At 41.4% G+C, this 25,345-nt stretch overlaps 1 protein-coding gene across 3 annotated transcripts; it reads right to left on the bottom strand.

The window, feature by feature from the left end:
* Positions 1 to 172: 172 nt before the first annotated feature.
* mapk4 (mitogen-activated protein kinase 4) lies at positions 173 to 18,811 on the bottom strand. Of its 3 annotated transcripts, none has more exons than XM_085294692.1 (9): positions 18,284 to 18,811; positions 15,107 to 16,758; positions 14,644 to 14,819; positions 7,200 to 7,344; positions 5,868 to 5,950; positions 5,268 to 5,346; positions 4,824 to 5,043; positions 4,426 to 4,591; positions 173 to 3,902 (listed from the first exon to the last, which is right to left on the bottom strand). In XM_085294692.1, exons 2-9 carry the CDS (start codon positions 15,471 to 15,473, stop codon positions 2,931 to 2,933), a joined length of 2,208 nt encoding a protein of 735 aa, XP_085150818.1. In that variant the 5' UTR covers positions 15,474 to 16,758; positions 18,284 to 18,811; the 3' UTR covers positions 173 to 2,930. The 3 variants fall into 3 exon arrangements, with proteins under 3 accessions (XP_085150818.1, XP_085150817.1, XP_085150819.1); XM_085294691.1 differs by having other exon boundaries at positions 15,107 to 16,755; XM_085294693.1 differs by lacking the exon at positions 18,284 to 18,811 and adding an exon at positions 17,361 to 17,418.
* Between the last annotated feature and the right edge of the window lie 6,534 nt (positions 18,812 to 25,345).

Below are 25,345 nucleotides of genomic sequence, written 5' to 3'. Positions count from 1 at the left end.
TTCCTGTGAAAGCTGGCAGATCATTTGGATTCTGTGGATTTTGGGCTGAGACTCCCATCTGTGCTTGACAGAGTTAGGATTGGAGTTGTGTTTCCTGCTAGGGAGTGTTGCTGCCTGAGTTTCCCCACCATTACATTATTATACCAGTGCAGTCAAATATGACATCAAAAAATAGTTTTAGTACTGTTTTATTAATTTTCCAGCAAGAACAGAAACTCCAAAAGAGATACTATCAATATAGAGAGAATTAAAAATGTCACAGATTCTCCCAAATGAAAAGCTGAGGCCTCCCTGAAGCATGGATACAACATAAATAGGTGCCCACAGAAACATGACTCTTATCACAAAGTGACACATGATGAAAACAACAACCGTTGAGCTTTTTGAAGAGCCATGCAGAAGGAAAAGGACACGTTACATTCAGCAAGCTGGAAGTATTGAGGTGTACCGAGGCACATTTTCTACATTGCTTTAAACACTTAAAATAATTAACTTCGGCTCAGTACCGACATGTGTTACAGATACTTTTCAGTGATGTTATTGCTGGCTTTGCTCTACCTGCAGCTCAGAAGAAATTTGCTAATGCAAAATATGATCCTTTGTGTTTGACTTAAAGCAAAATTCCTTTTGATTAGGTGGACCGCAGTTTACTGGCAAAAAATAGGGTGAACTCCTGTATTTCTGTATGTGCTAGTGACACTACCTGTGCTTCACTGTGATGTTTAAAAGAACCAACTCGGCTTTGCTGTCTCGTAGGTTGTACTTATGGCAAATCTCATGTATGGCTCAATTCTTTGGAAGTCATACTAAGTTGTGCAAGTGAAAATGTGCCTACAGCATCTGTATGTAGGCTACACCATGCATTACAGGTGCAGACAGCATGAGAGTCAACAGTTTTAGAACAACTTACATCTGCACAGTTAACAGCTAAGACTCGAGACAACTTCGACCTGTGTGTGGCTTGTATGGATTTTAAGGAAGGATTCAACTTATTATTTGATAATACGAAAGGAATAAAACATTCTTATTCTGTTGTGTTGCTGGCAGTATGTTTCACGTACACTATATGGACAAAAGTGACAGGCCACACCCTTTAATCTTTGAATTCAGGTGTTTTCAGTCCTGTGGTATATAAAATCAAGCATTTATACAGTCTACCTGTACAAACATATGTGAAGGAAGTAATAGGATGCTAAACACACAGTTACACAGTAAGAATGCCACTGTTGCAATGCCAGTTTGTATTTATGTGTGTCTGTGGATGGATTTTGTCACTTTTTCAAATGTATTTTATCTTCCATTATCAACTTTAAGGGTTATTTTTTGCACTGCTGACTCAGTAACTGCAGTGATCAAAACCTCCTCTGGCATTCACATCAGGACAAAAACTGTGCACGGGGAGCTTCGTGGAATTGGTTTCCATCCCAGCTCCTGTAGGGGTAATATTTAGGTGCCCCAGTACTTCTATCCATATAGTGTATTTCAGCATTACAACTCAACTCGTACATTCTTTGATCAGTTAACAGCAGAATATCACATTTCAAACAGTGACATTTGAGATGGAGGGATTGAGGCCACAGAATAAAAGGAATGTTAAATTAACTGGGTTACGTTTGGCACTAGCGTTGAAGAGTTTTGTAAAGCCAGTTTTAGCTCCACAGTTCAAGAGAATGTGAGAAGCTCTTGACTAACAGACTATGAGGCACAAGCCAGCAGCCTTCACCTACTGCTTAATGTTCACCTGCCATTTACCTGGGTCTATTTTTTTTAATTCTTTTTATTTGAGTTTCATGTATTAATCTGGCTGCTGCAAACCACTAAAAAGTTTTGAGTACAAATAATTTCCTGCAAAGGTTGTAAAGTATCCATATACTTCAAAATATAGTATACCGTTGTTTGCATGAAAGCTTTCTGTGTGGCTGTCTTGGAACGAGAGGATAGTATATGTTCAGTGTAAAACAGACCTTGCTTGGTGCATCAAGCAAACAAGAAACCATAGCTGTCTGATAGTCAAAAATTACTACCACAGGGCATTCCACATTCAACAAGAACATAATTCACTCCAAATAACATGAACATGGGTTGTAGCAATGAACAAAGAGCACAAGAAAAATACAAACACAAAAATACTAGTCATTGAGAAATATAGTATGTAATTAAATCTGACTGTATTTTTTACAAGTTGACAGGCCGTTTGGAGCAGTGACAAAATGAAGTTGCTGTTAGAGTGTTAAACTCCTTATGGGTCATCGTGTAGCATAATATGATGGATTATTTTTCCAATAAATACATTCAGAGACACACCGGAAAAACACCTTCTGTGTCACTATTATTAGCTGGTGAAACTCACCGCTGGAAGACCACTTGAATTTTTGTTCTGAAAAGGATTACAAACAGTAAGAAGTAGAGAATAAGTACAGAATCTTGTAAGAAAAACAAATTGAAAGCAAGCCTAAAACAGGCTTAAGCTATTAGTTATTAATAGCGTAGGGAGGTGATACCAGCAGCTGACTGTTCCTTCTTTTGTCATTTGCAAATGTTTGTGGCACAAAATGAAATTGTTGTCTGATCGATCAGAGCAAACCTCAGTTAATAAGGAATGTCAGCTGATTGCTTTAAAATATGCTCATGTAAATCAAATCTTTGCTGCTTGCATTGGCAAATGTGGTCCACATTTCTGACCTCTAATTGCCTGAGAACATCTCACGACGAAGCTGGAAGATTGCTTGCTTAAGTCAGGGGGTTGTTTTATCACAGCATATAGTGCGTTGTTGCAATAGTACCAAAAAAGACAAAAGCTGCTAACACTATGGTCTAATGTTTAAGCAGCATATTAAACCACGGGCACTGCTCACAATGTAAAGCACTATGAGCATTTGGGAGTGCTACCCGGTATGATGCTGTGGTGTACCTGCAGTTGAAATTCAACATCAAGAGTTGGGAGTCTGTGGCGTCTGTGGTGATGGAGTCCTGTGCTCTGGGAAGCCGGGTACTTTTCGGTTAATGTTTGGCTGTTTGCTTTCTTCCATCCATCCTCCTTCTTTCGCTTTCTTCCCGCTTGCTTTCTCCTTTCTCTGCCTGCACAGTTTCAGTGCTCGGGATATAAACACATCTAGGTCAAACAGACGCTCTTTTTGTTTGACAGGAAGAGACTCCAGGGAGTCAGCGTTTACTGGCTGAGAAAGGGAAGAAGTGGAAGAAAGCGGCTGAGATTCTGTGGGCTGGAAAAATTGTGTGGTGGTGGTGGGGGAAGACACCGTTTGATATGAATGAGGAGGATGTAGGGAGGTGGGAGATGAAGGAAGAAGTAATGGGAGGGCATTAGAGGAAGACATGATAGGGCGAAATGGGCTTAGTCTGCCTTCATCGTACTCTGATGGTTGCCGCACAACCTCCGTGTAGTGGAAGACTGGAGTTGGGAGGTCAGTAGGGGACAGAGGGAGAGGTGGCGAGGAAGTGTAGCAGGAAGGTGACTGCTGCTCCAAAGAAGGACTGGGACTGGGTGAGTGCAGACGAGACTGGGTGCTCTCAACCCAGCGAGAGATTTCCTGGAACAAATCCCCTGTCTCCTTGTCTTCCTCTTCCTTCGCTGCCTCCTCCTCCTTCATCTCTCCCAGATCCTCCATGCTGCCACCAATAGGCTCAGGAGGCACAAGGAGGCTGTTAATGTTACGCTTCCAGTGTGACAGATCAAGGATGAGCTTAGGCTCTGAGTAGTGTTGAGGTTTTCCCTCTCGCCAGGCAATTTTATCCAGATACGAAGGAGAGCCCACTTTGTAATCACAGGAGCGGCCACAGTCAACCTCCCCGTATCCCAAACCGCAGGCACGTTCCAGAGAGGAGTGAGAGTTTTCCAGGAAGCGCTCCGCCGAGCTGCTGTGGGAATATTTGCGTGGATCAACCTATATGAGACAGTTGGTGAGGGAAAAGTAATTAATTTCAATAGGCAATTAATTCTAGTTGTGTTGACTCACATCCCATGTGTTCAATGAAACTTAAGCTCATGACAGAATAAATACTACAGAGAAAGGACAAAAGCATAGTCAAGTGTGACACAGTCAAAAGTTGCCAGAATAAGTTATCAGCAGGTCTGAAATATACTCAGAAGCCTGGCCATGTAGGGTTTTATATGTAATTAATAACATTTTAAATGAATTCTGAATCTCTGTGGAAGCCAGTGAGAGGAAGCAAGAAGAGGGGGGAATTATAGGAACTGAGACAATATGGTCATCTCACTGTGACAAGAGCCAACAGGGTTACAAGAACTGCTGACACTTGCAGTATCCCTGCTTTAAAATGTAGAAAAATTATTGACCAACATCCAACATCTTCACATATGTCTTTGCATAACAAAGACATTACAGTACTAGTAGTGCCAGTACAGCAGTCTCCTAGTATCTAGAAAAGGGAGGAAGCATATCCAACCTGAGCCTCCTCTACAAGTGAGCTGGAACTGGCCCGGGGGTCTCTCTGCACCTCCTCTTCCTCTGTAGTGTCTCCCAGGTCAGAGGTAATGTGACAAGGGGGCACGCAGCGACACCTCCCACCTGATTGTTGCCAGCACATAACTGTTGATAAACTGTTTTCGTACCTGCAGAAAGGCAGAAATTACAAGTCAGGAGTAAATAATTTGTGCTCAAACACATACATTTAAGTTGTAATCTGAAAATACACGAATGAACAGCTGAGATTGGTAGTTGATTTGATGAGAAAATGATCAACAGATCATTTTTAGTAGTATTTTTATTATTAAAACATACTAAGAATGACTAGGAAAACATGATCCAATTTTCCCCACTGGTGATTAAAAAAAATCCACACACCTGTCCCACTGGATGCTGGAGGCCTGACTATTGCTGTTGCTGAGGCTCTGCTCAGTGATGAGGCTGTCCTCCAGCTCATCCTCAATGCGGAAGGGATGCGATGAAGTGGGCTCGTCCTCTGGACAAGAGTACTGCTGAAGGAAGGGGTGAGACAACGCCGCTTCAGCTGTCAGGCGATCCATGGGGTTAAAGGTCAAGATACGCTCAAGGAAGTCCACAGCTGGGAGGGGAAAAGAAGGTGTGGGAGTAAAGCCTAAATTATATGTGTTAGACCTCCAAACATCTTCACACGACTCCAGCATCACTTCATCTGTCACAGGTCAGAAGAGCTGTGGTTTTCTATATCTTTTTTTCTCCCTTCTAGCACTTCCATTATTTGTTCCCTTCATACTTTAAAGTCCTTGACCTTCCTCTTCTCCCCATCACTCAGTCCCCATCACTCACCCTGAGGATCCACTTCAGGCAGAAGTTCAGAAAAGGGTTTCTTCACCTTCCATTCATGACTGACATATGAAGGCATCACCTAAAAATGCATGGTTAAAATATTACTTATGTTTCATTATTTTATTTATTTATTTTGTTTACATTTAAGGCATTCCACGCTGAAAAAAGACACATTTAACCTTGTACAAAATTAAGCCTTTCAGAACATCAGACGTTAATAACTTGATTAATAAAAATGATAATATCTCACTATTCAAAGAAAATTTGGGGAAAAAGTAAAAGCAATAAAATGGTCGGGTGAATGAAACATATATTTTGTTTATCATGCGTCTTATTGCGTCTTGTTAGATTTATTAAATTCAAAATGCAAGTTCACAGAGGTGAAGTGACATAGTCTTTAGTCTACATTCATAACAAAAACAGGGGGGAGTGCATGATTATTTCAGATATTATAATATGTGCAGTTCTTGACATAATCAATATTTCTTTTTTTAAAAAAAAAAAAATTGCTCTCCAAAGCTGGGAAAATGAATGTCAGGCTTAATAATCAGTCAGACATTATAATGCTAATATGACTTGCAGTAGCCTCTGATGTTTGACCTGTAGCAGATCCTGCCTGTCCTCCTCTCTCAGCACCGGCACTGTGTTGAGAATCAGCTGCATCTGCTCCAGCTCATGAGCTCCTGGGAGCAAGACACAACCAATCAGAAGCAAGTTCAGAAGAGACAGAGGATCAGTTACATAAGCTGGGGGGAAACGTCAACTTTAAGAGTCAAGCATGAATATCTGGGAGATGGAAGATGTCAATTTAAAGACACAGTAAGTTAACAACTAGGTGGAAATTACTACTAAAGCATTCAAATTTCACACCACACCCTGTGGAATCAGTAAACTTGAAACTTTGGGCACACTGTTCTTTTGGCCACTCTCACATTAAGGAATAAACATCCTGCAACCCATCTACACTGGCAGACATCTACTCTAACTACCCTAGCTTGTTGCTGTGCCTGCATCAACTGGGAGGAATCAGTTGTCGTAAGTTTCCACTCAGTTATAGTTCACAAAGAGCATTTTACCTCTGACAGCTGGAGGGAAAATTCATATTTTGAAGTCACTGAATGCGGAGTAATCAGAAGTGTAGCATGCTTCTGTGGCATGCAAGTCTTCTTCTAACACAGAGCAGCAAAGCAGCATTTTCAGCTCATCTGACACATGGTGAAGTTCCCTTTAAATGTTTCATAAAGCCAATGGACACCAGCAGGTGGAGCTATATCAACAGAGTCGTAGCTGCAAGAAATATGCAAGCAGTGGTAGTTTGTTTGGAAGGGAGAATGCGGTCTCCTCTCTGGTAAACAAATATATGCTGTTTCCACTCTAGTCTGCGGGTTAAGTAAAAGCCAAGGAAAACACCTCTAACATCTGATGTATGAAATTTAAAAAATGCAGGAACACTAAGGAACAAAGAACACCTATATGTTTATGATGTCAGCCCTGTGGTGTAGAGGGCTGATGGAGGTCAAACCAGCCTGTGAGGAAGAACTACATCTACTCTGGAGAGTGAGAATTTCTCTATCATCATTGTCATTCTAGTCAGGCAAAGAAGTAGTGTGCAGAAAGAGAGCAAAGTGTCTTTGGTGGAGGACACTGTCAAAGGAAAAAAAACCAAACTCTCTTTGCTCTAACTGGATGGCGTCACTAGTGTGATGCAATTATTATAATTATGTTCAGTTCAGTTCAATGACAACAACAGTTGTCTCAAGGTGCTTTATATTTTAGAGTAAATGCAAAAACAAAAACAAAAAAAACCCCCAAACAACAATCAGATGAGCAAGCACTTTGGTGACAGTGGGAAGGAAAAACTCCCTTTTAAGAGGAAGAAACCTCCGGCAAAGCCAGGCTCAGGGAGGGGCAGTTATCTGCGGTTTGACATACCTGCAAATAGCATGCGTCCAGTGAGCATCTCAACCAGTATGCAGCCCGCAGCCCACATGTCTATGGCCTTGGTATAATTGTTGGGTGACAGCAGCAGACGTGGGGAGCAATACCATTTAGTTACCAAACCTTCCGACAGATAGCCCTGGATAAGGAAAGCAGAGGGATAAAATTGTTGAAAGTGAGAAATACAGAAAATGAAAGCTCTGAGAATCTTAAGTTATTTTCATATACGACGGGCATGCATCAGATTGGACTGTTAGCAGGCTGCATGTACTTGAATACGTATAAAGTTTGCTGGTAGTTGTTTGTCTTTAAAATGGATTGCCCTGAATTTCCACCGAAGCAACAACATAAGTCCTCATTAGTGCTGCTCTGACAGGATTCAGAGGACTCTATCTAATTCTCTAAAAAATCCTCTTTGTGAATAATGATGTTATGCACAGAGATACGCCAGTCACCACAGAGATAAGTCCGCATATTCCCTGATGTAGAGATAATGAGATGTTTCTGCCTGTTGCTATCATTAACACTTTCCCCACCTCTTGTATATCACCCCACCTCTCACTCTCCAGCCTTGTAAAATCTCAAAATACCTTCACTTACTACATCATATTTCTATTCCCCTCGTAGTTCTCCTGAGCCAAATTTCACTGCCCCAGGCTCTTAAACTTCTTCACAGCCCAGCTTGAAAAGAGAGCAGACTGCACGAGAAAATGCGGTTATATTTCCCCTCACACATTTTTAGATTTCTTGGCAGGAAAAGGCAGATGTAGTCTTCACTGCTTTTCCACTCAGCTGCTGTGAATTGTTTTATAATGACTGACATCACTCACATAAACTTTTCATTGTGCTGGGACGCTATTCTGTTGCCCATCTCTCAGGCTAATTTGAATTTGATGACTAACTGGCAAAGATCAGAAATAGATAGAAAATGAACCCCACAATGGCTCATGGCATACATGTCTAATATGCCTCTTAGCACTATTCTCTTATCCTTTCTGCCTCTCTAGCCCTCATTTTTTTTTATCCTCGTTGCTCTTCTTTCCTTCTATCCTCCGCTCTCCTAAAGTAATTTTCTATTCTCCTTTTCACCAGTCTCCTATCTTCTTATCTATCTTTTGGGGGGAAAGAGTTACTCTATTTAAGCCAATAAAATACAGACAGCTTGAATTTTTTTCCTCATTCAGATAAGCTATCACACTTGAAACTCTTCATGTCAGTAAATCATCTGGGGGTACTATGCCAAAAAAGGGCTGGCCTGCTTTCTCACGCTTTTGATGCGTCCCAAAGCTGCTTCATATTTTCGACAGCTTGAAAATAAGTGCCTTCTCGATAGGAAAAAGAAAAAGGGTAATTTTTCTTGATCAGCAGGTTATGAGTATGACTCAGAGTCTTCTTCACTGTGGGCCACCCACACCAAGATTCCCACTTAGACATCGCTGTGCGCGGTGTGCCTGGCCGAAGTAGGTTTTCTTTGCATGTCAAAACGACTGTACAACTCTTTTTTAAAAAGTTAGACTACTCCTACGTGCATTGAATGTAACTGCTAAGTCACTGCCTGTTCTCTTCTTTGTGGCAGGAGACAGTGCAAAAAATGATGCTGACTACTCAGTGACCTTATCTTCTATCTGTCTGGCCCGCTGTTGCCTTTTCATATCTGAGCTCTTGTTTACGCTCCCTGGTGAGAGTTTGATAGATGTTTCAAAAGTACCAAAGTACATTTCTTTCAGGGCCAACCCAAGCCTGGACACAGTTTTTAAGGGAAAAGCAAATTTAGGCCTCAGTTTTATAAAGCAATGCATAGATGTGGTCACATATGTCATTTGTAGCTGTGTTTGCTTTGTTTCCAAAACTATCCCCACTTCTGTTTTAGTGTTTTTGCTACTCTTTAAGATTATGGGGTGATTTCCCCCATCTTTGCTTCCTCTTTGTCCCCATTGACCTTCTTCCTCCTGCTTTTTCCTCCCACTTTTTTTATCATTCGTTCATCCCAACCTCCCACCTCAGTATTTCTCTGCGTCATCATTAGCTGCGCCTTCCCTTCCTCTTTTCTTCACACTTATTCTCTTTCTTCTAGCCTTTAGTGCATCTCAACAAGCTTCCTTTACCTCCTTTCTCATCTGTTTCTTCCCTCCTTCTCTTCTCTCCAGGTACTTTTAAACACTCTGTCCTTATCCAACTGTCTTCCCCCTTCCTCTGCTCTGACCTTCATCCAGGTAATGAATAATTTCTGGGCAGATCCAGCACTGCCTCAGCAGGTGGCATTCACACATACACATTCACAGAAGCACCAAGATCTTACCGGTGTAGACTGTAAATAACATCACAAATAATGTTGTTTTCCCCCTCTGTTTTCTGCCTCTCTCCTCTCAGCCCTTCTGTCATCTCTCTCTGCCTGAGTAAATGTTTGCTCTGTGTAGTCAGAAACACACTTCCAGACAGCTCTTCAAACAACCTAATTTCAATGCCTGGACTGAGATACAGTACAAGTATTAAAAGGTATGGCTAATGCAGAGAAGAAGTCTGTCTGATCATTGAGTAGGAAGAATTACACATCACAACTTTCTTTCAAAAAAAACATGATATAAAATCTTCATAAGTTCTTCTGTGATACTAAAGCATTAACCAGTCTTATTTAAAGTTAACAGCATTTGTGAATTTCCATCACAGCTGAGGTTAATGCGGCCTACGCCCATTAACAGAAAATGCCTGAAAAGGCACTTTTGGTTTGCATTATTGAATAAGAGCAACAGAGAGAGAATGCTATTGTATTCACTGAAAGCATCTGCTTTGGTATCAAAACTGCATCACAAATAGCCCAAATAGCATCAGACGTTATCCATCCATAATAATTTGAGAAATCCTTTGCAGCATTATCTAACTTATGAATGAGATTATTCTTCTTTTCTTGAATATTTTGCAAAAATCTTTAGACGTTTTTAATTTGTGTGAGCTGTCATCTGAAGATTGGTCCATGTTGTTGTCAAAACCATTTAAAGCATATTTATAGAGCTTAAGTGCAACACAGATGCAGCACTTTGTGAACATACTGGATTCTGCCTAGATAAACATTCATGGGGGTAATAACCAACCACCTTGAAGATGAAGGATGTGATGTGGGTAGAATACAGAAGACATCCCCTTGTTGCAGTACAAGGAAGAGTATTAAGTGCTTGGTCATGTAGCCAAACAGAGGGACAGAATGTCCACTGGTTCCTAAGACTATTTTGCTACTATAATAAAGCCTATTTTTTTTTGGCATTGACAGTCTGCATGCCATTGTTCTGTTTTTATCTTTTTCCTTTTTCTTTTGTATTGCTGTATTTTACTTCATTTTCAATTATAGGATTCTTTTTCTACAACAAATACTAATCTTTTGCTTTATAAGGTAGAATTTAAAACCTTGAAAACAACATCCAAAGAGTATTAGCTTTGATTCGTATTAGCAGTCAGTTATTCTCAGCAAATCAATGATCTGATACAATAATATCAGTCATGATACGCAGGACAAGAAACAGTCGTGTGAAAAAGAAGAGACACCATGTTTCAGTGCTGAGGACAATAAACATAATTTAGAATATTGTCTGTAGTCTATATTATTAAAATACAAACCCAGATGTTAAACAACAAAACATATTACACCATGTCATTATTTATTAAAAACTAAAGCCAAGCCAAATATAGAAGCAGTGTGTGAAAAACTAATTACACCCCATCATTCGGTGGTTTGAGGAAGCACCTTTGGCAGCAATAATTTGAAGTAAGCATTTTCTGTCTGACTTTATGAGTTTTTCACATTGTTGTGGAGGATTCCACTCAAATTTGAAATATTGCTTCAGTTTATTGAGGTTTGTGGGCATTTGCACAGTTCTCTTAAAGTCACACTACAGCATTTCAGTCAGGTTGGGGCCTGGACTTTGACTGGGCCATTTGATTCTTGTCATTGTGACTCATTCTAATGTAGACTTGGTGGTTTGTCTGAGATCATAGCCTTGCTGCATGACCCAGTTTCAGCCAGGCTTTACATGACGAACAGATGACCTCGCATTTGACTCTAGAAAACTTTGGCAAACAGAGGATGTCACGGCTGACTCGATAACTGTAAGGTGCCCACTTCCTGTGGCTGCAGAACAAGCCCAAATCATCATCCCTCCACCACCATGCTTGACAGTTGGTATGAAGTGTATGCGCTGATATGCTGTGTTTGGTTTTCTCCAAGAATCTGCTGTATATTATAGCCACGCATTTCCACCTTCGTCTCATCTGTCCAAAGGAAATTTTCCAGTAGTCTTGTAATGTGGTGAGATGCAGCTTTTCAAATCTAAGCCATGCTGCCCTGGTTTTGTTTTTTTTTTAGAGAGAGAAGAGACTTTCTCTTGTCTCCTAGCAACCCTTCCAAACAAGCCATACTTGTTCAGCTTTTTTCTAATTGTATTTCCATGAACTTTAACATTTAACATGCTAACTGAACTCTATAGAGTCTGAGATATAGCTGGTGGATTTCTTTTGCTTTTTTTTTGCAGGGTCTCTGAGCAATACACAGTTTGACCTTGGGGGGAATCTTCTGTGACGTGCATTCCTGGGAAGACTGGCAACAGACTTGAATGTTTTCCACTTGTGAATAATCTTTCTCGCTGTAAAATCACGAGCTTCAAATTGTTTAGAAATGGATTTCTAACAGCAGCAACAGTTACTTGTCTGAGATCATTGCTGATGTCTTTGCATTGTGTTAACAGGCAGTCGAATACTGCAGACCAGCAAAATGACAAAACCTCTGCTTTATAAATGTGCTCAGTTAATCGGGTTGATTTGATTAGCAGCACCTGTCTGTTACTTACTCTCTTAATTCCTATGGAAGTTGGTGGGTGTTGGAAGAGAAAGGTTGAATATGTGTTTTTCCACACACTGCTTCTGCATTTAGGCTTAATATTTGTTAAATAAATAATGAGATGTGACATGTAATATGTCTGAGGTTCCATTTATCTAATTGCAAGACCTGATAAGGACAAAAAAAATTAAAATTGTATCTTGATAATAAAAAAATCTTAGAACCAAAAGCGAGTGTACTTCACATTCACATGACTGTGTGAGTGGTGTTGGAAAACACTTTTTCAGTACTGAAATAGTGTTTTGGAGAAATGTGTTTGAAAAACTGTAGCCTCTGACTTTTTCTCGCCCTTGTCTGACGTCTCCACTTTGAGCTTTTCTCCACGTTCTTTCTTTTTCTCCCTGCCTCTGCTTTCATACTTTTTTACAAAGCTTTTTAGCTCTTTCGCTCAGCCTTCCCCGGTTTAAAATTTCTCACTCTTGCTTCTCATCTGTTCTTTCTCTCCCTTCTCTTCTTCCCTTCCACCCCCCCTCTCCGAATGCACCCCTGTGTCTGCACCCAGCTGATCCCCAGTCCCGTGCTCTGAGCTGACAAAGATCGCCTTTCACAAGAGCTCCTCTTCACAAGCACAAACCCAAACCCCCCCACACACAAACATATAAGCTTGCACACACATTCAGTCCCGCTAGTGTTACAGTGTGGCTTTGGGCTCTTTGCACACAATAAAGCTGAACAATAGAGCAGTAAATCTTCACACTAATCTTTCAGAAGTCTTTATATGCCATTGCCAGACTATCCACAGAGTTTAATTAGTGAAAAACTTGATATCAGCTCTGGGAAGAAGACATAAATAGCTGGGTTCGGGGTGAAGGGGAAGCTTCTTGTGAAAAACGCAGGTTGGCAATATCAAACAGGGAGATGTGTAATCAGAGAATATATGAAACAAACATTAGCCTGCACTGCAATGCGTAAGGAGAGATACATCAGTTACACACTTCTCAAAATTGGAGATTATGAAATTCTGGCTGCTTGGTCCACAGGTGCACTTTACATACGCAGGATCAGACTATTGATAAGCATCCAGTTGTAAAATAAAATGGAAACCTGATAGATTCCTCATTGCAAATTGAAATATAGAAAGAATTTTCTTTGAAAGGATTCTTTTACAGCACTACACTATTTATTGTGTGTGATCAGCTGCCTGATAACCACATAGGGTTTGAGGAATTGGTGTCTCTTCCCTAATAACAACTCTACCATAATGAGATGGAGCAGAGATAATGTTTGATATTACAATGTGCTGCCTAGATGTAGCCATCAGCAGTTGAATGGCATACGGTGCTTCAGAGAAATGAGAAGAGAGGAAAAGAAATCCCCCGCAAGTTGGCTGAAATGTTTGGTATGATTAGTTTTTGTAGAACAAGCTGCACAAAGTATTTCATTTTTTATTTTTTTATTTTGATTTCAAAATCAATGTGGCCAACAGAGCCCTTCGTGGTTGATCAGGGATTTAAAGATTTATATAAAAAAATGAAAAGGCATTAATTAGCTTCCAGTCAAAATAGATCTTGGCACTCTGGCTTTATTTACATGCCCTACAAAAACATTAAGTGAGAATAATTGGGATACATCTGGGAATGTTTGTGCACATATCACAATCTCTTCTTTGGTCATCACACCAGTATTTTCTTATAGACATGCACTTAAATAAAGACTACAAAAACTACAGTACTGTGCAAAAAGCTTGAGCACTTCTTATTTCATCATCCATCCATCGAGTTCTGGGTCACAGGAGGGCTGGAGCATATCCCAGCTGTCATAAGGCAAGAGGACATGATCAATCAAATTTGAAAATTTTGTTTCTAATCGTTGTCACTGATGTATGGAGGAGGTCCGGATAGAGGTACAACAATACGTCAAAACTGATGGAATTATGAACGCAGAAAGTACAGTCGGACTTTGATCCACCATTCAATACCATCTTGAAAGCATCTGCTTGGCAGCAGCTTCATTTTTCAGTGTGACAGTGATTCCAAACACAATGCCAGTCCAGTAAAAACATGCCCTGATAGAACTACACACTGAAACACTATCATAGATTGGCCTCTGCAGAGCCTGGATCTCAACATTATTGGATCAGTGTGTGATCATCTTGACAGAGGACGGAACAAAAGGCAGCTAACATCCAAAGAAGAACTTAAGGAAGCCTGGAGACTACCTGAAGAAATGACAATAAAATTTGCCTTGGAGAGTTCAGGCTGTGTTGGAGGATGAAGCTGGTAACACTAAATATTGACATTCAAACTTCTTAGAATTGTACAAACTCGTGTTTTAATAAATCGATGCACCAATCTCCAGTTTTCCTTGCAAAATATAAAGAAATGAGGGTTGGCTCGAGACTTTTGCACAGTACTGCTGTAATATGACTCATCCATTTACCAATTTGAAAAGACACTGTAGGCCATTTGGAAAACTTTTTTGAGCGAGCTATCCATGCAATGAGCTGCCACCTTGTCAGCATGAGTCTCCCTGCAGATCATGCACTTCTGTGTGTGTTTGTGTGCCTGTGTGTGCGTGGGTCCTTCAGTGGTCCTTGTGCGTCTTCACGCTTACCTTATGAGAATAATGAGGGTCGACTATTCTGGCCAGCCCGAAGTCTCCGATCTTGAGCAGCAGTTGGTCCGTGTTGATAAATGTGTTGGCTGGCTTCAGGTCTCTGTGCAGGACGTTGGCAGAGTGGATAAACTTCAGTCCCCTCAGCAGCTGGTAGAACAGCAGAGTAGCATGACCTGCTCAAGGGCAAAAATCAAATCAGCACATCACGATGTACCCCAATGTCCATATGCAATGTATAAGCACATATTTTCTTCTTTAAAAAACATCTATTATCATGTCTGGATATAGGCAATAGTAAAAAATAAATACGTATCCCTCTGGCCTGTATTTCTGTTTATCCATCTTGACTGTTTTGATGTGAGATTTCTGCCTTGCCAAATTGTTATAAAAAAACCCTGCTTTGTTTATAACTTTGTGGTGATTTGCTGGGCAAGTTTTCTGTATTCTTCCTTTTATTTACCTGTATGTAGCGGCCCTTGCTCCAGCAGTCGAGCCAGATCAGTCTCCATGCACTCCTGGACAATGTAGAGGGCGCTGAGCTGGGTTGGATCTCGGGGCAAGGGCCGTCCATATGGAGCTAAAACCTCATGGACTCTCACCACATTTTCATGGTGCAGCCGTCGGGTGATCTTTACCTCCCGCAGGGCATGTTTCACCGTCACGGCGTCTCGCATCACCAGCTTTTTAATTGCTACACGCTTTCCAGTCCGCTGGTCCACAGCAGACAGGACCAAGCCTGTGACACCTGTACCGAGAGGTCGAGGGTCAACAAAGTGACCACCGAGGTCGAAGCCATGGAGAAAGTGCGGTGTGTCCTGTGTGGCCATCGCTGCTCACTCTGGAGGTAACAGGGATGTATGATTCGAGGTACCAGACGGTAGATTTAATCTCTTGATTAGCAATGATTGTTTCACTCTTTTATGCACACGTTACATCTTGCTGGTGAGTGGAGACCTGAATTTTATTTACTTAGCTGCTGCATTTAGATACATGTAGATAGATGTTTCCTTGTAGACAAAAGCACAATGCAGGACTATTCCTACGGAAAATGGTGACAATTCAAGAGACCAACCAAAACTTTAAAAGGGATTATTAAGAAATGCTTGTGCTGAATTTCAGAGCTATTCTTAGTATTGCAAGAAAAGAAATGATCTCCATGGGATCTAAAGAATAAGATTTTGTGCGTCATTTGACCTCTTCATTTAGTCCAGTGTGGAGCAATTCAAGTTGTACTTCACCATCTGTTGCCTGTGTGTCCCAAACTAAGGACAAAGAAGATGAACTCTGATGCCTTTGAGAAAAGGTGCAACTGAGCAAAACCTCAAACTCAGTACAGCTAAAAATATGCAAAACTGTAATGTTCGGCTTTAGTCAGTGATCACACAGGGACACTTTTAACATGCTGGTAAAGCCTCTACAGTGGATGTTTAAAAATAACTTATTTTTTTCCTCCAGCATCTTCCTCTTGACTCTTGATGGTGATGATGTCTGTCTCTCCCTCACAGATGTTTTATTTTAGAGCTGAAGTCTGCTGCAGGGGTGTACTTCTAATCTCTGCCTGTATCTTCATGCACAGATAGTCAGAATATCAGGGAGCCTTATTAATACTACTCAGGGCATGGGGTATCCATAGAAACAACCCTCCGTGTGGCTGATTCTTGACTTGATGTATCATGGGACAGCAGCAGCAGCAGCAGGCGGATGGTCGGCTCTGCACTCTTCTCTGTTTATGCACGCTCCGCTGTTTGTTACAAGTCATCAAGCAGCCTTTGATGGTGAGGCAAGGAAAAAAAAAGGGAGGAGCAGTCATGTGTTTTATATTCAATAAGACTCTGTTGGCTCCTCCTCTTCTTCCATGATACCAGTGAGTGCCTCTCTCAGGCACGCGAGTTCATTCAAAGGGAGCTCCACACCTGGGTGCCAGCCAAATCCTAGAACTGTGGTATCCGCTCAGTATGCATATCTGTACATGTGCTTGGGTGTAATCCCTCAGAAATCTGCTTCCTGTTGCCTTTTCCTGAATGTAGGGATTTCAGCAGCATCAGCATCAAGGCCAGTATAGGAAGACAACACCATTAGCTGCGTCGCTCAGCACATCTGCTGCTCCTGCTGCTGGGGAGGGAAAGAGGAAACGGGGTGAGAGCTTGGAGACGAGGAAGATAACAAGGAAAGTTAGACGGCAGCAGAGCCCGGGTGTTAACGTTGTCTGTTGCGGCAGAGTTACCATTACATAACACCAAATGGCAGTGTAACCTAATCTATGCAAGCAACTTTGAGTGCATAGAGAGAGGATGATCAATTTTATGGTGCTTTAATATGCGCTATATGAAACTGTTATCACATCAAAGCAAAAAGTCTATTTGACAGGGTGGACTAGATTGACATGATTGCAGTTTCTTGTTCATCCTTTCAGTTTTTGATCTGCTTTAGACAATTTTAGTTCCAATTTCTAACCCAGGAAGGTCACATAGAGGTAGCAAACAAAAGAATTGACTTTGTCCTTCTCTTCAGCCCCAGAGGTGAAGTCATCAATCCATAAAACAAATCTCTGTGCTACCAGAAGCCTCGAGGCACGGTTGAGAATGAACTCATCCCTCTTTTAGCTCTTTCTTACTTGAATTGGAGAGCATACACCCTGTAACTGAACTGGATTGCAGGTGCTTTTACCCCCCCCCCCCCCCCCCCCCCATTTCCACAGCCTTTAAAATACTTACATACTCATGTTAAGCTCAGTCAGAGGCTGCAAGAGTGTAAGGTGAGAACAGAGAGACTAGAGAGGCAGCACTGACAGTGGGTCTGGGTGGGAGGTGCAGCACTGGGGTAACTTTATAAATAATGCATAACCACTAACGACATGTTGGTGCTCTCTCTCTCTCTCTCACACACACAAACTGAGCATTTATTCTCTATATTTCTTCGGGTTATGCAACAGTGCTATATATTATGAATAACAATGCAGTGGCTTTATCCAGTCCAAAAAATGTTTATGTCAAAAACAATTGATTTAAATTCAGAGTGCATGCTTTTTAAAATAATATAATGTAGTTATTCATTCATATTTAAGAGGAGGGAAATAAAAGTCAACTCTTGGCATGAGCCAATATGATGTTACTAAATTTGTAGGTGATAGCAGATATGAGCAAATAAGGGCACATCTGTCATACTCCTGGCTTTGTGCTGATGATTTTCTGTCCCAGAGGAACCTCTGTAGCTTTGTTTTCTACTCTTTCTTTTCCATCTTCCTCTCTCTCTCTCTCTCTCTCTCTCTCTCTCTGTCGCGCTCTCTTTTATACTCGGTTTACTTCCCAATAAGCGTAAAGGCAGTTTTAGCCCACTTTACATCATGGGAAACACTACATGTTCTTCCTCTGCGCATGCTGGCTTGATGCAGCTGCCTTTGTGTGTCTACACACACTCTAGAAACGCCCCTCTGACAGAACAAAAACAATGTAATGGAAGTGCATGTAATAAAACATAAAGCCCAGTTTATAAGGGGAAAAGTATTCCAAACATTAACAACCCTATGTCAGACACATATCTCAGATATCTTATCAGAGCATCTGTTCTGTGGCAAACGACAAGAGGAAGAAGAAAGAAATACACGCAAAGATAACACCAGGAACCATCCAGCACTCACCGGGGCATTACACAGCCGCAGCCTGCCGTCCAGAAACAAAGATCCGGGGAAACGATGCGAGCTCCGTGCAAGCAAAGAAAGTGAAACACGACCGCAGCTCTGCCTCTATGGTGTGTCGGGGAGATTCAGTTGATAGAGAGGGGAACAGTCGGTGCGGGTCGGCACCGGGGCTGGGGGGAGATGAGATAAGCCGGAGGCTGCTACAGAGCCGGTTATTGTGAGCGACTGTCCGCTCTCTGTCAGCGCTTCAGAGCGATGATCTGAGTGAGGGGGCGGAGAGGAAGCGATCACCCCGATTCAGGTGCATCCAGCAGACCCGAGTGGCCTCGTAGGCTCTCTCACACACTGCACCACACACGATTAAGTACTAATCTCTCTCCCTCTCCCTCCTCACTTTCACATCTCTCCCTCATATCTCCGTGACTCCCGGCAGCATCTCCCAGACCTTAGTTTCCACGAGTGTCACAGTTACTGGTCTCCAAACCCGCTGAAGGATAAACAAAGAGAAAATTATAATTCAGACCCCATCTTTCTCATCCCTTCGCCCCTCCATCTCACTCCAGTTTCGTTATTATAGCTTGATGATTACCACGGCCATCTATCATCCTGACAGGCACAACATCTGTGGGTCTGAGATCCCCCAAGACAGGAAGCCAGAGAGGAGCCTTTGTTGACTGTGGGTTCTGCAGAACATCCACCTGGTGAGGAGCTGGTGAGGAGAGTGAAAATGAAAAACACACGGCTTTTGTGAGCATGGCATTGGTTAGTGTTTAAAAGAGGAACAGAAGAAAATGGCTGCTGATGAACTAAAGTGTGCCAGTTTTATTATATAAATTATGATGAAATTAGTCTATTTCACAAGCCATTTGAGCCATGCTGTTGTTGCTAAAAAACTGAGGGGAAAAACAGTGATGTTAAAGGTAAATCTACAGCTATAGTTGGATAAACGCAGTGTGATTGGTTCCTCATTCTCAAGCCATATTAAGATATGATTTCTTGCTTTCCTAAACCCTTTTCTGACAACTCCAGAAAACTGCGTGAGCTCAAAGTGTGTGGGTTGTTGACCTTTATGAAGACTAACAGAGCGGAAAAAACAGGAAAAAGCAAAGTTTCTCCAGCATCTCAATAATCTGTTGACTTACAAACTTCAGCAGCCGCTGGAAGGTCACGGTGAGCGTAATAATTATGCAGGGTTGCTTCAGCTGAGGGATTAATAAAGAGGAGAGAGGCTCCACAGAGAACAGATCCATGAGTCACCTAATGTAATGAACTGTGTGTGATGCTGTTATGATGTTGTGGGTTTGTCAAGGAGAAGACACAGTTACAGATACACTTCTGCATTTTGTGTTCCATTTCTGCCTCATTAGTGTACAGATATCTAAGCTAATGGGGATTCATGGCGTGAGAGCACAGATGAAGATGTCTTTCTCACCTCTAATCTGAAACATCGTGGCATAAAACAGTTTGATGATTGATGAATCATTTGCTAAACACAAGCCAGTAAGTGGGTCTGTGGTTTCTTTGTAATTACAGAAGGAGGTTTGAAACCAGAGAGCCGCTGCTATCGCTAAGATGAAAAGTGACAAGAAATATTTCCAACAACAGGATTTCTGTCTCTCGCTCTCCTTTTTTTTTATGTATCTAAAGGGAATCTTGGTATAGTCTATCAAATTTGCATCTTACAGAAGCATATCTGCTCTTTGTCCTGCAAAAATAGAACAGGTTTACAAATGGAAAGTAGAAAACTGTGAAATTCTTTGGTTGCAGTTGCACCCAAAGAGACTTCCTCTAAGGATGGTTTTATTCAGTAGCAGGAAAAGAATCAAAATGCATGGTGACAACCATCCTGACCGATATCCCAGCTAACCTATCCCAGCTACCATAGGGCAAGAGGTAAGTTACATCCTGGACAGGTCAGCAGTCTGACACAGAGGAACAGGCAACCATTTGCACTCACATTCACAGTTATGGGCAATTTAGAGTCATCATATAACCCAACCCTACCAACTGCATTGGACTGTGTGAGGAAGCTGGAGTACTCGGACACAGAGAGAACATGCAACTCCCCCCCACATAGGTGGTGGAGGCGACTCAGTTTGACCTTCTTGCTGTGAGGCAACAGTACCACTGCACCACCCCCTTGTTTAAAAGCCTGTTTCTAGTCCATTGAATCCTTGTAAATGTAAAACAGAGATGGACACCTTTTGCTATGTTATGCAACTGGTGACCAGACATTTCAAAAACACATCTGTCTGCAGATTTTGTTTTTCCTGTGAATATTTTCTGCAACAAACTTAAATGACAAAAATTAAAAAAATACTGATATAGAAAAGATGGACAAAAATAACCCTTTGTTTGGGGATATATTTTTAAAATTCATTCTCCATTTCTGTTCTGATCGTTCATGTGGCAAATCAGATTCTTTGTTGAGCAACATAAGCTGGGTGTAAAGGAAATGAGGTAAATAAATAAATAAATAAATAAATGAAAGGAGGAGACGATGGAATAATGAGAAAAAGGGCAAAGGAATATAAAAAAAGGAGCTAGAAGATACGGATATCTCCTTCAACAATGCATGCTGTGAAGATACACAATTATAGGTAATATGGACAGAGCTGTGACCTGCTGCTCCTCATGTGGTCTATTTCAGCCTCTGTTCTCTGTCCTGTGTGTCTGGGCCTCTTCTCTGGCTTCCCTCTCTAATTAACAGTGATGGCGTAGAACAAATGGAGACATCACAGCGTCGGTTGTGGATGAATATGTAGAGAAGCACACATAAACAGTAGTGGGCATGCTTGCTGTCAGTAGCACCTGCTCTTGGTCCTGACAATGCATATTTAATATTTGGTCTCAAAGGATGGTGAAAGGTTGGAAAATCAAATAAACCTTGACACTACTACAACTCTACTACAATTTGTTTGTATAACTTTTTAATAAAAAGGAGACAAATCCCACCTTTTTCCCCCTGCTGTACCTATAAGAAAGCAAACATCCCCCTAATCCACCATGTGATACACTTCAAGGCATGTTCTTTGTTAAACCTTTGATGGTAAAGCTGACAAAGGCAGCAGTTATGAAACAAATCCAGAAAAGACACTTAGTAGCTGAATAGCTGCACACATCATGAAGGAATTCTTCAGGTAAGTGTCCTCAAATCTTTTCAAAGAGGCAGAAAAACAGTCCTTCTGAACTTTTTGTCCATCTTCCTGCAGGAAGTGAGCAGCAGCACTGTATGTGCGTCCTCCTCAGGTTAGCTCCTGTCAAAATAAATAAATAAAAGCAAAGATCCCTCTCTAAGTAGGAAAGGAAATAAATAAATTAGAGGGCAGGCAGAAATCTTCTTGTGATGACATTTGGCATGTGCACTTGGGTTGTGAGGAATTTCTTCCTGTGAGTTGATGGCCCAAATTGGAAAGCGTGTGAGAGAGCGAGAAAGGGGCCACATCTGGAGGTGTCCACGTAAGACAACAGAAAATGCCACGGTAATAAATTATCCACACAAGTGACTCACAACCTCATGAATTCATCGCTCTCTGGTTGGTTCTTTTTATCTTCAAAGTGAACACGATACTGTCATAAAACAACAAACAAACCTAGTGTTTTCCTCCAGTATGCAAACGGGATTCCTAAAAAAAAGGTGTTTGGTCTGTGTAAAATATAAATATAATATTTCATTTTTAACAGAACACAGAAAACATGTCAGATGTTTAAGCTGAAAAAAAAAAAGATTCTTGCTGCTCAACAGTTCTTTGTCACATTTGGTCCCTCTCTTCCTTAGCCCACAGAATGCAACGTACAGTGGGGCAAAGAAGTATTTAGTCAGCCACCGATTGTGCAAGTTCCCCCACCTAAAATGATGACAGAGGTCAGTAATTTGCACCAGAGGAACACTTCAACTGTGAGAGACAGAATGTGAAAAAAAAAAATCCATGAATCCACATGGTAGGATTTGTAAAGAATTTATTCGTAAACCAGGGTGGAAAATAAGTATTTGGTCAATAACAAAAATACAACTCAATACTTTGTAACATAACCTTTGTTGGCAATAACAGAGGTCAAACGTTTACTATAGGTCTTTACCAGGTTTGCACACACAGTAGCTGGTATTTTGGCCCATTCCTCCATGCAGATCTTCTCGAGAGCAGTGATGTTTTGGGGCTGTCGCCGAGCAACACGGACTTTCAACTCCCGCCACAGATTTTCTATGGGGTTGAGGTCTGGAGACTGGCTAGGCCACTCCAGGACTTTCAAATGCTTCTTACGGAGCCACTCCTTTGTTGCCCGGGCGATGTGTTTTGGATCATTGTCATGTTGGAAGACCCAGCCTCGTTTCATCTTCAAAGTTCTCACTGATGGAAGGAGGTTTTGGCTCAAAATCTCATGATACATGGCCCCATTCATTCTGTCCTTAACACGGATCAGTCGTCCTGTCCCCTTGGCAGAAAAACAGCCCCATAGCATGAGGTTTCCACCCCCATGCTTCACAGTAGGTATGGTGTTCTTGGGATGCAACTCAGTATTCTTCTTCCTCCAAACACGACGAGTTGAGTTTATACCAAAATGTTCTACTTTGGTTTCATCTGACCACATGACATTCTCCCAATCCTCTGCTGTATCATCCATGTGCTCTCTGGCAAACTTCAGACGGGCCTGGACATGCACTGGCTTCAGCAGCGGAACACGTCTGGCACTGCGGGATTTGATTCCCTGCCGTTGTAGTGTGTTACTGATGGTGACCTTTGTTACTTTGGTCCCAGCTCTCTGCAGGTCATTCACCAGGTCCCCCCGTGTGGTTCTGGGATCTTTGCTCACCGTTCTCATGATCATTTTGACCCCACGGGATGAGATCTTGCGTGGAGCCCCAGATCGAGGGAGATTATCAGTGGTCTTGTATGTCTTCCATTTTCTGATGATTGCTCCCACAGTTGATTTTTTCACACCAAGCTGCTTGCCTATTGTAGATTCACTCTTCCCAGTCTGGTGCAGGTCTACAATACTTTTCCTGGTGTCCTTCGAAAGCTCTTTGGTCTTGGCCATGTCGGAGTTTGGAGTCTTACTGTTTGAGGCTGTGGACAGGTGTCTTTTATACAGATGATGAGTTCAAACAGGTGCCATTCATACAGGTAACGAGTGGGGGACAGAAAAGCTTCTTACAGAAGACGTTACAGGTCTGTGAGAGCCAGAGATTTTCCTTGTTTGAGGTGACCAAATACTTATTTTCCACCCTAATTTACGAATAAATTCTTTACAAATCCTACCATGTGAATTCATGGATTTTTTTTCACATTCTGTCTCTCACAGTTGAAGTGTACCTCTGGTGCAAATTACTGACCTCTGTCATCATTTTAAGTGGTTGAACTTGCACAATCGGTGGCTGACTAAATACTTTTTTGCCCCACTGTACATGTTTTCCAAAATGATTTTCAAATTTTGATTTGTCTGTCCGCATAACATTTTTCCACTCTGCGTTTCTGGATCATGTTCATACAGTATTTGGCTTCTTCCTTGCACGATAGAGCTTTAACTTGCATTTGAGAATGGCACGATGAACCGTGTTTATAGCAGTGATTTCTGGAAGTGTTCCTGAGCCCCTACATCGATTTCCATGACAGAATCGTACCTGTTTTAAATGCAGCGCTGCCCGAGGGCCCCAATCCAATCCAATATTGATTTTTGTCCCTTTTGCACAGAAATTTCTCCATATTCTCTGAATCCTTTGATGTTATTATTTACTGTAGATGAGATATTCAAAGTCTTTGCATTTTAACACTGAGGAATATTGTTGCAAAATTTGTAGATTTGTCACCAATCTGTAGTTTTTTTTACAGATTGGTGAACATCTGCCCAACTCTACTTCTGAGAAACTCTGCATCTCTGAGATGCTCTTTTTATACCCAATCACGTTACTGACCTGTTCCCAATTAACCTAATTTGTTGGATATTCCTCCAGTTGTTTCTTTTTAGTACCCCCTAAAAAGCCTTTCGCAGCCTTCTGCTGCAATAAAATTCAAAATGAGCTAATAATTTGCATGAAATAGAAAGAGTGTGTTTTCTCTGTTCTATAATAAAACATGCGTTCATCAGATTTCCATATCATTGGGTTCTGTTTTTATTTACATTTTACACAGCCTCCTAAACTTTTTGGAAACTGGGTTTGTATAAATATAAGAGTATAACACTGTTTTCACACAGGAGCTTTATTCTAATATGCATTTTATGCACTGATTAGACACAACTTTTAAATAGACTTGCTTAATATAGTTAAGCAAGTGCTTAATTCAAATTAACACCTTTTTAGTTCATGATTTTAATTAACTGACCTACTTTTTATAGACAGCTGCTGTGTTGAGAACGATTGGTATTATTCGCAGTATTCAGCAAGAGTGAGTGAGAAAGAGCACTATCTTCGTTGCTGCACCAGCTGATATGATAAGGGTTAACACTCGTGAGAGAAGTTCAGAAAAACAAGAAGACAGAACAGAAAACAGATGGGTGCTCCAGGTGTCAGATAGAGATGCAAATACACTTTTAAATGTCAACAAAAAGAAAAAGAATAAGAGCAAACAAAAATGTATGACAAGAAAGAAGAAGGTGAGGCTAGGGAAATGGCACAAACACACAAGAAGAAACTGCCATGAAAGCGAAAGAGAGAGAGAGAGAGAGAGGAGAAAAAAGCAGTTTGAGGAACAGGCAAGTCTCGGAGCTGACAAGGTTATCTAGGAGTGTGCGTGCCAAGTTCTCTCTGAAAAGGAACAGCCTGTCTAAATGTCAACACAGCCTGGGGCAGTGGGGATGTGCACGGCATAAGATATGCAGCCAGGAGATATGAGAGGGACCCAGAATGACACGCAGCAGCAGGGTCATTTACATCAGTCGATGTCATTAATACAGCAGCAACCACGGAAAGATCCCAGGCAGACGAAGAGCAACTAAACTTTATCAGAGATGTGAGATTTGCGAGTGTAAATGTAACGGTTAAAAAAAAAAATTTCAGATGTCTCTTTAGGTTCTAAACCATCACATCTTACCTTTCAAGTAATTACTGACAAATTATGAACTATC

This window comes from Mchenga conophoros, linkage group LG12 (genome assembly GCF_057382185.1).
Source record: "Mchenga conophoros isolate Kocher_MC1m ecotype Shallow Benthic linkage group LG12, M_conophoros_male_GT1.1, whole genome shotgun sequence".
Classification (NCBI taxonomy): Eukaryota; Metazoa; Chordata; class Actinopteri; order Cichliformes; family Cichlidae; genus Mchenga; species Mchenga conophoros.
Note: the sequence above shows the minus strand (reverse complement) of the source record. Positions and strands in the feature narration are given on the sequence as shown.